General features: G+C 48.7%; 1 protein-coding gene across 1 annotated transcript in view; it reads left to right on the forward strand.

Moving 5' to 3' along the window:
* The window catches only part of odad3 (outer dynein arm docking complex subunit 3), an 83,941-nt gene extending 76,735 nt beyond the window's left edge, over window positions 1-7,206 (forward strand). The window contains exons 11-13 of the mRNA XM_070867092.1: window positions 1,645-1,800; window positions 3,036-3,120; window positions 5,026-7,206. Of these exons, the coding sequence (XP_070723193.1) occupies window positions 1,645-1,800; window positions 3,036-3,120; window positions 5,026-5,210 (426 nt within the window). The 3' untranslated portion in view covers window positions 5,211-7,206. The remainder of the gene's footprint in view (window positions 1-1,644; window positions 1,801-3,035; window positions 3,121-5,025) is intronic.
* Window positions 7,207-14,733: the final 7,527 nt, after the last annotated feature.

The raw sequence follows: 14,733 nt of genomic DNA on the forward strand, positions 1-14,733 counted from the left end.
TGTTCACTGCCAGAGTATTCAGTCCGTCAGTAATCTGATCCACTGCCAGAGTATTCAGTCCGTCAGTAATCTGATACACTGCCAGAGTATTCAGTCTGTCAGTAATCTGATACACTGCCAGAGTATTCAGTCTGTCAGTAATCTGATCCACTGCCAGAGCATTCAGTCTGTCAGAAATCTGATACACTGCCAGAGTATTCAGTCTGTCAGTAATCTGATCCACTGCCAGAGTATTCAATCTGTCAGTAATCTGATCCACTGCCAGAGTATTCAGTCCGTCAGTAATCTGATACACTGCCAGAGTATTCAGTCTGTCAGTAATCTGATCCACTGCCAGAGTATTCAGCCCATCAGTAATCTGATCCACTGCCAGAGTATTCAATCCGTCAGTAATCTGATCCACTGCCAGGGTATTCAGTCTGCCAGTAATCTGATCCACTGCCAGAGTATTCAGTCCGTCAGTAATCTGATCCACTGGCAGAGTATTCAGTCCGTCAGTAATCTGATCCACTGCCAGAGTATTCAGTCCGTCAGTAATCTGATCCACTGCCAGAGTATTCAGTCTGTCAGTAATCTGATCCACTGCCAGAGTATTCAGTCTGTCAGTAATCTGATCCACTGCCAGAGTATTCAGTCTGTCAGTAATCTGATCCACTGCCAGGGTATTCAGTCCGTCAATAATCTGATCCACTGCCCGAGTATTCAGCCTGTCAGTAATCTGATCACTGCCAGAGTATTCAGTCCGTCAGTAATCTGATCACTGCCAGAGTATTCAGTCCGTCAGTAATCTGATCCGCTGCCAGAATATTCAGCCCTTCAGTAATCTGATCCACTGCCAGAGTATTCAATCTGTCAGTAATCTGTTCACTGCCAGAGTATTCACTCTGTCAGTAATCTGATCCACTGCCAGATTAATCAGTCCATCAGTAATCTGATCCACTGCCAGAGTATTCAGTCAGTCAGTAATCTGGTCACTGCCAGAGTATTCAGTCCGTCAGTAATCTGATCACTGCCAGAGTATTCAGTCTGTCAGTAATCTGATCCACTGCCAGAGTATTCAGTCTGTCAGTAATCTGATCCACTGCCAGAGTATTCAGTCTGTCAGTAATCTGATCACTGCCAGAGTATTCAGTCTGTCAGTAATCTGATCCACTGCCAGAGTATTCAGTCTGTCAGTAATCTGATCCACTGCCAGAGTATTCAGTCTGTCAGTAATCTGATCACTGCCAGAGTATTCAGTCCGTCAGTAATCTGTTCACTGCCAGAGTATTCAGTCTGTCAGTAATCTGATCCACTGCCAGAGTATTCAGTCTGTCAGTAATCTGTTCACTGACGGGAAGTTTTCCTGAGTTGCCCCCATTGTCCAGTTCTCGAATGTAGATATGTTTGTTGCGAGACAGAATGAGATCCAATGTTAGCTGTCATTGATATATTATTGGTGTCAAAAGCTTTCCTGTCACTGTGTGAATGGTTTACAATGTTTTGGTTGAGAATATATTGGAGTGACGATTTAGCATTTTGTGAAGTGGGATTGTGGTTTGCAGTGCTGTGGTAATGTGAGATGCCCCACTGTTGAAAGGTGCGGCATTCCTGCAATGGTTCTGGGAGATTGCCACATAACTGGTTTGTGTCTGAATTCTGCAGTCAAAGGGCAGCTTTCCCGCCGTGGTACTGAGCACCACCTCCCACGAGTACGTGTTGGACTTACTGTCACTAACAGAGAACAAACTTCTTGAACTGTATCAAAGCCTTGAGGGAATCGACCTGAAGAAGGCATTGCAAATGATCGAGGACAATGAGGTGAGATGACCGATTGTGCAGTTTCTTTATCTTTTCATTAATTGGTTCGTGGGATGTGTGCGTCGCTGGTAAGGCCACATTTATTGTCCATCATGGTTGCCCTGAGAAGGCTGCACTGGACCTTCTCCTTAAACTGTGTGGTGAAGGTGTTGGGTAGGATTTGGACCCAAGTGACGAGGAAGTTCTATCTCCAATCATGATGGTGAGAATCATCAGGTCCTGCTGCGCCGCTACACCACTGCTCCTGTCCTTCTTGGTGGTGGGGTGGGGGGGAGTGTCCCATTCCTGGGGGGTGGGGGGGGAGAGTCCCATTCCTGGGGGGTGGGGGGGGAGTGTCCCATTCCTGGGGGGTGGGGGAGCGGGGGAGACCCATTCCTGGGGGGTGGGGGGGGAGAGTCCCATTCCTGGGGGGTGGGGGGGGAGTGTCCCATTCCTGGGGGGTGGGGGGGGAGTGTCCCATTCCTGGGGGGTGGGGGGGGAGTGTCCCATTCCTGGGGGGTGGGGGAGCGGGGGAGACCCATTCCTGGGGGGTGGGGGGGGAGAGTCCCATTCCTGGGGGGTGGGGGGGAGTGTCCCATTCCTGGGGGGTGGGGGGGGAGAGTCCCATTCCTGGGGGGTGGGGGGGGAGAGTCCCATTCCTGGGGGGTGGGGGAGCGGGGGAGACCCATTCCTGGGGGGTGGGGGGGGAGAGTCCCATTCCTGGGGGGTGGGGGGGAGTGTCCCATTCCTGGGGGGTGGGGGGGGAGAGTCCCATTCCTGGGGGGTGGGGGAGCGGGGGAGACCCATTCCTGGGGGGTGGGGGGGGAGAGTCCCATTCCTGGGGGGTGGGGGGGGAGAGTCCCATTCCTGGGGGGTGGGGGGGAGTGTCCCATTCCTGGGGGGTGGGGGGGGAGAGTCCCATTCCTGGGGGGTGGGGGGGGTGGGGAGACCCATTCCTGGGGGGTGGGGGGGGTGGGGAGACCCATTCCTGGGGGATGGGGGGGGGAGAGTCCCATTCCTGGGGGGTGGGGGGGTGAGGGGCGTGTTCCATTACTGGCGGGGCCGGGGGGAGTGTCCCATTACTGCGGGGAGGGTGGAGGGGAGTGTCCCATTCCTGGGGGAGGTGGGGGGGGCGGTTTGTTCCACTAGTGGGGGTGGTGGGGAGGGGAGCATACAGACTGAGATTGGGTACGTGTTCCAACTCCCCATTCTCCTGTACTGATACACATATTAACTAACTTTTGCTTGTGTTTCAGTTCCATGCCAGTGTGGAAGGTAAACTTCCATCTTACAACATGAGAGTGAAGCTCCCCATGGCCCAGAAACTTGACATGTATGAAGGTGAGGAACTGAATTTAATCCTCCTCCTTCACACAAGTTAGCATCAGTTTTAGAAAGCTGCAGCTCCAGTTCTCAGCTGATCATTCTAGGCAGTCCCTCGAAATCGAGGAAGACTTGCTTCCACTCTGTGAGTTCTCAGGTGGCTGAACAGTCCAATACAGGAATTGCAGTCTCTGTCACAGGTGGGACAGACAGTGGTTAAAGGAAAGGGAGGGTGGGACTGGTTTGCCACACGCTCCTTCTGCTGCCTGCACTTGGTTTCTGCATGCTCTCGGCGACGAAACTCGAGGTGCTCAGCGCCCTCCCGGATGGCTCTTCCTCCACTTAGGGCGGTCTTTGGCCAGGGACTCCCAGGTGTCGGTGGGGATGTTGCACTTTATCAGGGAGGCTTTGAGAGTGTCCTTGAAATGTTTCCTCTGCCCACCTGGGGCTCGCTTGCCGAGTAGAGCGCTTGCTTTGGTATCTTGTGTCGGGCATGCGAACAATGCGGCCCGCCCAACGGAGCTGGTCGAGTGTGGTCAGTGCTTCGATGCTGGGGATGTTGGCCTGGTCGAGGACGCTAACGTTGGTGCATGTGTCCTCCCGGGGGATTTGCAGGATCTTGCGGAGACATCGTTGGTGGGAGTTGTTAATGTAACGATCCATAATTAATGGCACTATAGTAGGAAACTAACTTAGAAAGTGAAATAATCATGGACTGGCATTGTGCTTTGTTATGTGGGATATGGGTATCCCTGCCAATGTCTGGTCTTCTCTGCTGATTTGTGGAGAAGGACCACAGCAGGTTTATCACTCTCTATCTCCTTTACAACTGTTCAGCGTGAGTAGGGGACCAGCATCTTGCTGCAGCAGTGCCTCCCATTGCCTAACCTTGGAGCTCCTTTGTGATTCTGAAATATATGCGATCTAGTGTCAATAGGAAAATGTGAATGACCTAAAGCAAGAGGATCAAAAAAGTCACAGGAATTAGGGAGAAGGAGTGAGATCAAGCAGGGATTCACAGGAATCAGACTGAGAGAATCTGTCTCTCTCTCTGTCTCTCACTCTCCCTCTTTTTCTGTGTGTGTGTCTCTCCCCCTCTGTCTCTCTTGCTCTCCCCCTGTGTTCTTCTTGCTCTCCCTTTTTCAGTTTCCGTCTCTCTCCCTCTCTATGTCTCTCTTTGTCTCTGTCTTTCTTTCTCTGTCTCTTTGGTCCCGATATTGATGGTCTTTACCGCCCACTGCCGCCAAATGTCTGCTCCGGTCTCCCCTCGGTGCTACTTTCCGCTTGGGCTGGAGCAGGCGGGAAAGGGGAACCGCCTGCTGGCGGCCAAGTCGCGTAAGTAGCCTCCCGACCACTGAGCTGCTAGATTGGTGTGGGCGGGAGTCAGCGCCAACAGGGGGAAGGACCGCTGCATGGAAGCAGGTCTAACCCCGACGGTAAATACGAAGACCTGCAAAAGAAGGTTAGTGAACATCTTTAAAATTTTAGTCTTTCAGCAACTTACCTGGATGGGGTCCCCTGAAGGTGTTGCGGTGATTTTTTTTGTACTGGTTTTTATTTTTCAGAGCTCCCCACTCCCTGGGCCAGACTCCATCCTCGACGGCACTTGGACAACAAGCGCCTTTGCCACCGAGATTGAGAGCTTCCGCCCGCTGCCGCCCAGATAGACGACGTACGCCGTTATTTTGCTGCCATCTCTTTTAGCAGAATCTTCCTGGCAAAGTACCGCCCGGTCTATTGGCGAACCTTGGATTTCACCAATTTCAGGCCCTTTGTCTCTGTCTTTCTCTCTGTCTCTCGCTCTGTCGCGCTCTTTCTCTGTCGGTCTTTCTCTCTCTCTCTCTCTCTCTGTCCCCTTGGGTAAAATTTTAATCAATTGCCCCTCCCTCAAGTGTTGGGTAACTGAGAGTTTTCTGATTACAGATGATGATGACGATGACAGCGGTGACGAGACTGGTGACATCATCACGAGAACAATGCTCAAGCAACAATCGCAGCAGATTGTTGACTGGAAAACCAAGAGGAAATCTCGACCCAAGAGGAAGAAAGTGAAAAACAGATCGGTTCAGGACGGAGGCCCATTGAGTGTCCCCATCTTGATCCACTAGTCATGCTGTGCCTCTGAGCTCCCAGTAGTTTGTAATAAATAAATTAGGTTTGGGGAGAGGGTTGGAGTGAGCAGGATGGAGGGAACGATTTAATCATTCAATTTTTCAACAGCTGCTAGGCAGTATATTGCCATTTCTCTGGTTGCGATCCAGTGTGTGATTGAAGGAAGCAGTAGATTAGACTCCCACCCCAGAGCAGCACAATTCCACATGGATCGCATCAACAGAATATTCTGTACTCCAGCCATACCGGGCAGCACACTGAAGTGATTACCAGTTAGAAAAATAAAAAATACTCTGAAACAATAACAGAAAATTCTGTAAGTTCACAGCAGGTCTGTCAGCATCTGAACGAGAAAAGGCAGATTGATGTTTTCGAGATCTTTGGTCAGAAGCTAAAGGACCTGCTCTAAATTTGCCCCATAGTCTTGGTGCCACGTAATAACATTTAAGGGTGGATGGACCAGACACTATTTTTGTAGTAAAAACCTCGGGAATGGTTGAAAACTGATCTTTGTAATTATGATTAGGCACAACTCCCCCGTGACCTGTTGAATAAAAGCTTTGCCCGGCGTGATACAGGGTCTGTACCTGTTGTGATACAGAGTCTGTGTCTGGTGTGATACAGGGTCTGTGTCTGGTGTGATACAGGGACTGTGCCTGTTGTGATACAGGGTCTGTGCCTGGTGTGATACAGGGTCTGTGTCTGGTGTGATACAGGGTCTGTGTCTGGTGTGATATAGGGTCTGTGTCTGGTGTGATATAGGGTCTGTGTCTGGTGTGATACAGGGTCTGTGTCTGTTGTGATACAGGGTCTGTGTCTGGTGTGATATAGGGTCTGTGTCTGGTGTGATACAGGGTCTGTGTCTGGTGTGATACAGGGACTGTGCCTGTTGTGATACAGGGTCTGTGTCTGGTGTGATACAGGGTCTGTGTCTGGTGTGATACAGGGTCTCTGTCTGGTGTGATACAGGGTCTGTGCCTGTTGTGATACAGGGTCTGTGTCTGGTGTGATACAGGGTCTGTGTCTGGTGTGATATAGGGTCTGTGTCTGGTGTGATATAGGGTCTGTGTCTGGTGTGATATAGGGTCTGTGTCTGGTGTGATAAAGGGTCTGTGCCTGGTGTGATACAGGGTCTGTGTCTGGTGTGATACAGGGTCTGTGCCTGGTGTGATACAGGGTCTGTACCTGGTGTGATACAGGGTCTGTGCCTGGTGTGATACAGGGTCTGTACCTGGTGTGATAAAGGGTCTGTGCCTGTTGTGATACAGGGTCTGTGTCTGGTGTGATACAGGGTCTGTACCTGGTGTGATACAGAGTCTGTACCTGGTGTGATACAGGGTCTGTGCCTGGTGTGATACAGGGGCCAACACATAGCCATGTGCCTGTGCTGAATTAGCTGATCTCACCTGGAGCAGCAGGACTGCTATAATTGAACTCCGTGTCTCTGGCTGGGGGAAGAGTAATTCAGCCAGGGGTCCTGCTGCTCATCACTGCCCAGTGGTGCCTGTTGGAATATGTCTAGATGTTGAGTGAGGTCAGCCTTGGGTTAAACTGTGATGGTAGCAGTGACCAACTAAGCTGTTGACACAATGTGAGGTGGCACGGGCAGTGAAGTGTTGGCCCACAGAACTGATCCCTGTTGGGCTTGACATGCGGGAGAATATTGAAAGTGGTGCAGTATAGACTCCCAGCCCCTCATATCCCACCCCAGCACGGTCTGCAGAGAAGCCAGAGCGTTAAATGTCTAAACATCTGACGGTGCTGGTACTCGACTGAAAGTAACGTGACCAAAGGGTTCTTCATCGCTGTAATTGTGCCTTGTGTTGCCTCCCATTGATTCCTTGGCTCAGCTGTTGGGTACAGTCTAAATTGGAACTCTATCCTGATTTTTTTGGTGAACTGTTTGCGCAGGAAATTTTTTTTATATAGCATATAAACCATTTCTAATTATATATCCATGTTTTGGTAAGATTAAATTAGACCCAGAGCCTACACATGATGGTTTATTCTTTATCTGTTCCACTAGGCACATCTCACACTGACACTCTGACACACCTGGCCTTTTGTGTGACTGAAATACAAATAACTGACCGTTGACCAAGCCTGAGATCCTGAACCTCTATTTATACCCTGCAGGATACCATACCCCAGAGTTCCAGCTCACTCGATTTGACAAAGTTAAAGCGATCACTCATGGGCATTCTGTAAGAACTCACCAGGCTAGACAGTGAGAGTATCATTTATTTCCATATTAGTGTCAACTGTGGCTCATTGAGTAGCACTCTCGCCTTAGTCAGAAGGTTGTGGGTTCAAGTCCCACTCCAGAGACCTGAGCACAAAATCCATACTGATTCCCGGTGTAGTACTGAGGGAGTGCCGCACTGTCGGAGGGGCAGTACTGAGGGAGTGCCGCACTGTCGGAGGGGCAGTACTGAGGGAGTGCCGCACTGTCGGAGGGGCAGTACTGAGGGAGTGCCGCACTGTCGGAGGGGCAGTACTGAGGGAGTGCCGCACTGTCGGATGGGCAGTACTGAGGGAGTGCCGCACTGTCGGAGGGGCAGTACTGAGGGAGTGCTGCACTGTTGGAGGGGCAGTACTGAGGGAGTGCCGCACTGTCGGAGGGGCAGTACTGAGGGAGTGCCGCACTGTCGGATGGGCAGTACTGAGGGAGTGCCGCACTGTCGGAGGGGCAGTACTGATGGAGTGCTGCACTGTTGGAGGTGCTGTTTTTCAGATAAGGTGTTAAACTGATGCCCTGTCTGCCCTCTTAAAAGATCCCATGGCACTATTCGAAGAAGAGCAGAGGAGTTCTCTGGCCAATATTTATCCCTCAAACAACACCACTAAAACAGATTATCTGGTCATTATCACCTTGCTGTTTGTGGGACTTTGCTGTGTACAAATTGGCTGCCGCATTTCCCACAATACAACAGTGACTACACTTCAATTGCCCAGGGTACGTCATCTGTTAGACACTCGGCTGAGAATAAGGAAATGCAGCAAGACAAGAGTTTTAAAGGGTTGAAACTGGTCAATAAAGGGGAAGTCATTGTGGTGGCAAAAAAGCAGACAAATTGTTATCAATGGCGGAATGGAAACCTGTTGGCAATACTGCTCCGTTTGTTGCTGAAGAGTTGCACTTGCTGTAGGAGCTGCTCCAGAGGAAGGGTCTGTGCCAGTAATTGAAAACCGCTTTCTTATAGAAGCATTTGGTGCAATTTTCATGGAGCTATTTGACCCAACTCCTTTCTGTCTGGCCACAAACAACAAAAAATGTGCTCATATCAGGAGGATGTTGGACTTAAATATGCTCCTTACTTTTGCATAGCCTATCAAACATGGCTCAACCTAATTTAGAACTCCTACACCCTCATGAAGATACCATTTAAAGCATTTACACAACCGTTGCTCTTTGGTACATACCTACATAGGATTACACGGGATATACGACACAGAAACAGGCCATTCGGCCCAACCAGTCCATGCCGGCCTTTATGCCCCACTCCAGCCTCCTCCCGTCTTTCCTCATCTAACTCTATCGGCATAACCCTCTATTCCCTACTCCCTCATGTGATTATCTAGCCTCCCCTTAAATACATCGATACTATTCGCCTCAACCCCTCCCTGTGGCAGCGAGTTCCACATTCTCACCCCTCTCTGGGTAAAGAAGTTTCTTCTCAATTCCTTCTTTGATTTTTTTGGTGACTATCTTATATCGATGGCCTCTAGTTATGCTCTTCCCCACAAGTGGAAACATTCTCCCTGTATCCACTCGATCAAAACCTTTCATCATTTTAAAACCTCTATTAGGTCACCCCTCAGCCTTCTTTTTTCAAGAGAAAAGAGACCCAGCCTGTTCATCCTTTCCTGATATGGCATTTCTGGTATCATCTTGTAAATCTTTTCTTCGGTGCCTCGATATACTTTTTATAATATGGTGACCAGAACTGCACACAGTGCTCCAAGTGTGGTCTAACCAAGGTTCGATACAGGTTTAGCATAACTTCCCTACTTTTTAATTCTATCCCTCTAGAAATAAACCCTAGTGCTGGGTTTGCTTTTTATGGCCTTGTTAACCTGTGTTGCTCTTTCAGTGATTTGTGTATTTGTATTTGTTCCTCTATCCCACCCAGACTCACACCCTCCAAGTAATAAGTGACCTCCCTATTCTTCCTACCAAAATGTAATACTATACCTCACATTTATCTGAACTTCAGATAAACTTTATTTGAACTTAATTTGCCAATTATATGCCCATTCTGCAAGTTTATTAATGTTCTCCTCAGTATTGACTATCCCCCCGCAATTTGGTGTCATCCGCAAATTTAGAAATTATGTTTTTGATTCCAGTGGTCCCAGCACTGATCCTTGTGGAACATCACTACCCACCTTCTGCCACTGTGAATAGTTACCCTTTACCCCTACTCTCTGCTTTCTGTCTGAGGCCAGGTAGCGATCCATTCTGGTACTTGTCCCCTGACTCTGCATTCTCTGACCTTGTTCATCAGTCTATTATGAGGTATCTTATCGAAGGCCTTTTGAAAATCTAGATCAATTACATCTGCTGCATTACCCTTGTCTACTCTCTCTGTTACCTCATCAAAAAATTCAATATGGTTGGTCAAGCCAGACTTTCTCTTTTGAAATTCAAGCTGACTATTCGTTATTATATTTTTTGGTTTCTAGATGTTCTCCTTTAGTTAGGGATCCCATTATTTTTCCTACCATCGATGTTAAGCTGACTAGTCTATAGTTCCCTGGACATGTTCTATGGCATATAGGCAGTCCTTCGGAATCGAGGAAGACTTGCTTCCATTCTTAACATGAGTCCTTGGGTAACTGAACAGTCCAATGCGGGAGCCACAGTCCCTGTCACAGGTGGGACAGACAGTGGTTGAGGGAAAGGGTGGGTGGGACTGGTTTGCTGCACGCTCCTTCCACTGCCTGCACTTGATTTCTGCATGCTCTCAGCGATGAGACTCAAGGTGCTCAGCACCCTCCCGGAATGCACTTCCTCCACTTAGGGCGGTCTTTGGCCAGGGACTCCCAGGTGTCGGTGGGGATGTTGCACTTTATCAAGGAGGCTTTGAGGGTGTCCTTGAAACATTTCCTCTGCCCACCTTTGGCTCGTTTGCCGTGAAGGAGTTCCGAATAGAGCGCTTGCTTTGGGAGTCTTGTGTCAGGCATGCGAATAATGTGGCCTGCCCAGCGGAGCTGATCAAGTGTGGTCAGTGCTTCGATGCTGGGGATGTTGGCCTGGTCGAGGACGCTAACGTTGGTACGTCTGTCCTCCCAGGGGATTTGCAGGATCTTGCGAATTGTCAAATATCCCTGAATACTTAGTTCCCAGTCCTGGTCACCTTGCGACCACGTCTCTGTAATGGCTATCAGATCATACCCATTTGTATCTATTTGTGCTGTCAACTCATCTATTTTGTTACGATTGCTACGTGCATTTAGACAAAGAGGATCTCCTCTCACTTTATGTTTAACCATATTTTTAGATTCCTGTTCTATAACTCTATTTATTCCCGTGCCATCAATGTCCTCCCTTACTTTATTTCCTATGCTCTCTTTTCCTGTCTTGTTTATATTTAGACTGATTCCGTTTCTTGTCGATCCCTTACCCCCCGCCCCCCCCATCTTACTAGTTTAAAGCCTTTCCATCTTGCCAAAGCTGAAACTTGGAGGAAGAGGCAGCACCTCAGGTACAGGAAAACAACACTGAGACACCCTCTGCCACTGGAGGTTTTCAGTGGGGTCAGCAGTCTTTATGGCAAAGGGTAGCCCTGATCTCCCATCCTCCCAGTGTCCTCTGCAGGCATCGTGAGAAACATAGAAACATAGAAAATAGGTGCAGGAGGAGGCCATTCGGCCCTTCGAGCCTGCACCACCATTCGATAAGATCATGGCTGATCATTCCCTAAGTACCCCTTTCCTGCTTTCTCTCCATACCCCTTGATCCCTTTAGCTGTAAGGGCCATATCTAACTCCCTCTTGAATATATCCAATGAATTGGCCTCAACAACTCTCTGCGGCAGGGAATTCCACAGATAAGCTGTTGCATACTGAAGGCATTGTGGCTACTTCCTGGATAATGGCCACTAATAAGGTCAGGTATTAACTGAACACTGAGTGCAAATCCTTTCTATTCATGTTGGCCATGGGATTGTTGTGAGAAGTCCTGATGCCACCTGTGAGGCTTTCCATTTGAGGGCATCCTGCCCTGTCCAGCTGATGCCCCCTCTCCACACGTGATGAAGGCGTTGCTCCTTTAAACACAACATTTACGAAAGTCTGATGGGCTGTTGTATCCTAGCGTGGCTTGTAAGAAATGGCATGCGAGCTTCATGATGTCACACTCATTAATTCCATGGGAACAGTCATCCCAGTTCCAGATATTGTCTGCAGGTCATCCTGCAGTTCCAGATGTTGCCCTGTGACATGTCCGTGTGTGTGTGAAGAAGTCCAGAAATGCATAGTGACTATTGTGGACAATTGTCTCAATTGTCATAGCCTGTCTTTTGCTGCTTCCTCCTGAACTGGGCTCCATCACCCAACTGCAACAATTCCCATTCTCACCACTTTATTTGGTGTGTTTTAAATGGCAGCCGCAACCAGGAATAATGGAAAAATCTCCAAAATGTAAAACTGGAAAACCAAGTAACGAAGGAGCAAAATAGCCAACTCTTTTACCAGGTCGGGGGTTCAGTGTCCATTACAGGTGAGGTACCAGTTACAAGGAAAGTGTCCATTAGAGGTGAAGTGCCAAGACTCCTGAGGTGCCCAGTGGACGGAGCCATGCCCAGAATTGAGAGATTTGTTGCTGCACCAAACCTGAATAACCATGAAGGATGAATGATGCTCGTGCCTGTAGCATGAGCTCATTGTGATCCGTGAAACTGAATGTCAACAAATGTTGTGTACCTTAGACTGGGATTTCTATCCTGAGCCTACAACAGCAACATGTATTTATATAGTGCCTTTAACATTTTAAAATTTCCCAAGGCACTTCACAAGGAGCATTATGAAACAAAATTTGACACCGAGCCACATAAGGAGAAATTAGGGCAGATGACCAAAAGCTTGGTCAAAAAGGTAGGTTTTAAAGAGCATCTTAAAGGAGGTGGTGAGGTTTAGGGTGGGAATTCCAGAGCTTGGAGCCTAGGCTGCTGAATATTTGAGCGATTAAAATTAGCGATGCTCAAGAAACCAGAATTAGAGGAGCGCAGACATCTTGGGTGGTGGTTGTGGAGCTGGAGGAAATTAAAGAAATAGGGAGGAGCTAGGCCGTGGAGGGATTTGAAAACCAGGGTAAGAATTTTAAAAGTGAGGTTACTTAACCGGGAACCAATGTAGGTCAATGAGCACAAGGGTGATGGGTGAATGGGACTTGGTCTGAGTTAGGACACAGCCAGCAGAGTTTTGGATGACCTCAAGTTTACTTAGGTTAGAACGTGAGAGGCCAGGCAGGAGTGCGTTGGAATAGAGGTAACAAAGGCATGGATGAGGGTTTCAGCAGCAGATGAGCTGAGGCAAGAGCGGAGACGGGTGATGTTACGGAGGTGGTAATAGGCGGGCTTAATATATGTGGTCGGAAGCTCAACCACCAGCACAGCCTGTAAAAATCAGCACACAGTGACACAGCACTGGTGACATGTTGAGTATTGCATTCGTCTCCCTCGGGTAAATGGATCCCAACACTCAGGTTATGGGAACTCGGAATCTGGGTTGTCCCAGTGTTTTTCTCTCTCTCCCCTCGTCCATCTCACTTTCACTTGAACTGACACTGTTGAATTAGTATAGTATAGAGTGCTGTGGGAACTTTTTTTAAATTTCAAAATAAATACTTTATTCATATAAAAATTTGCACAATACATTGGAAGACAGTTCAGTACATTTGGATGCTGACGGCAGTTCCGTTCAATACATTTGCTTGCTTTACATTTCAGGGTCCAATTCAGTACAATCCCAGGATACATTGTAATACAGTCATCAAATTATGTTAGATGTGGCACTATACGGTACACGGAATGGGTGAGGGTACAGTTACATTTCTTTACAACATACATTACTAAACAGTTGCTGAACTTGCATTATATATGGCACTACATAGGTATTTTCAGACCATGGTGCTCTATGTATACAAAGGTTTACAAGTACAGCCCGAGGGGAGTTTTGTACTGATTCCAGCCCCTGGGTTTACCGTGACGGAAGGGCTTTAAACTGTGGCCCTTCCCCACCATGCCTTTGTGGCGACTGCACCAATTTTTAGTGCGTCCCTCAGCACGTACTCCTGGATCTTGGATTGCGCCAATCTGCAACACGCAGACGTGGACATCTCCTTGCTCTGAAAGACCAGAAAATTTCGGCAAGACCAAAGTGCGTCTTTCACCGAGTTGATGGCCCTCCAGCAGCAGGTGATGTCTGTCTCGGTGTGTGTCCCTGGGAACAGTCCGTAGAGCACAGAGTCTTGTGTTACGGAGCTGCTCGGGATGAACCTCGACCGCAACCACTGCATCTCCTTCCAGGCCTGCCTTGCAAAGGGGCAATCCCAAAGGAGATGGATGACAGTCTCGTCCCCACCACAGCCAACTCGGGGGCAGAGTGCCGTGACTCTGAAACCCCGGCTGTGCACGAAGGATCTGACTGGTAGGGCCCTTCTCACCGCCAACCAAGCGACGTCTTGGTGCTTGTGTGAAAGTTCTGGCGATGAGACATTCTAGAAACATAGAAAATAGGTGCAGGAGCAGGCCATTCGGCCCTTCTAGCCTGCACCGCCATTCAATGAGTTCATGGCTGAACATGCAACTTCAGTACCCCATTCCTGCTTTCTCGCCATACCCCTTGATCCCCCTAGTAGTAAGGACCTCATCTAACTCCTTTTTGAATATATTTAGTGAATTGGCCTCAACAACTTTCTGTGGTGGAGAATTCCACAGGTTCACCACTCTCTGGGTGAAGAAGTTTCTCCTCGGTCCTTAATGGCTTACCCCTTATCCTTAGACTGTGACCCCTGGTTCTGGACTTCCCCAACATTGGGAACATTCTTCCTGCATCTAACCTGTCTAAACCCATCAGAATTTTAAATGTTTCGATGAGGTCCCCTCTCATTCTTCTGAACTCCAGTGAATACAAGCCCAGTTGATCCAGTCTTTCTTGATAGGTCAGTCCCGCCATCCCGGGAATCAGTCTGGTGAACCTTCGCTGCACTCCCTCAATAGCAAGAATGTCCTTCCTCAGGTTAGGAGACCAAAACTGTACGCAATACTCCAGGTGTGGCCTCACCAAGGCCCTGTACAACTGTAGTAACACCTCCCTGCCCCTGTACTCAAATCCCCTCGCTATGAAGGCCAACATGCCATTTGCTTTCTTAACCGCCTGCTGTACCTGCATGCCAACCTTCAATGACTGATGTACCATGACACCCAGGTCTCGCTGCACCTCCCCTTTTCCTAATCTGTCACCATTCAGATAATATTCTGTCTCTCTGTTTTTAACCACCAAAGTGGATAACCT

The sequence above is a fragment of the Pristiophorus japonicus genome, chromosome 24, assembly GCF_044704955.1.
Source record: "Pristiophorus japonicus isolate sPriJap1 chromosome 24, sPriJap1.hap1, whole genome shotgun sequence".
NCBI classification, from domain to species: Eukaryota; Metazoa; Chordata; class Chondrichthyes; family Pristiophoridae; genus Pristiophorus; species Pristiophorus japonicus.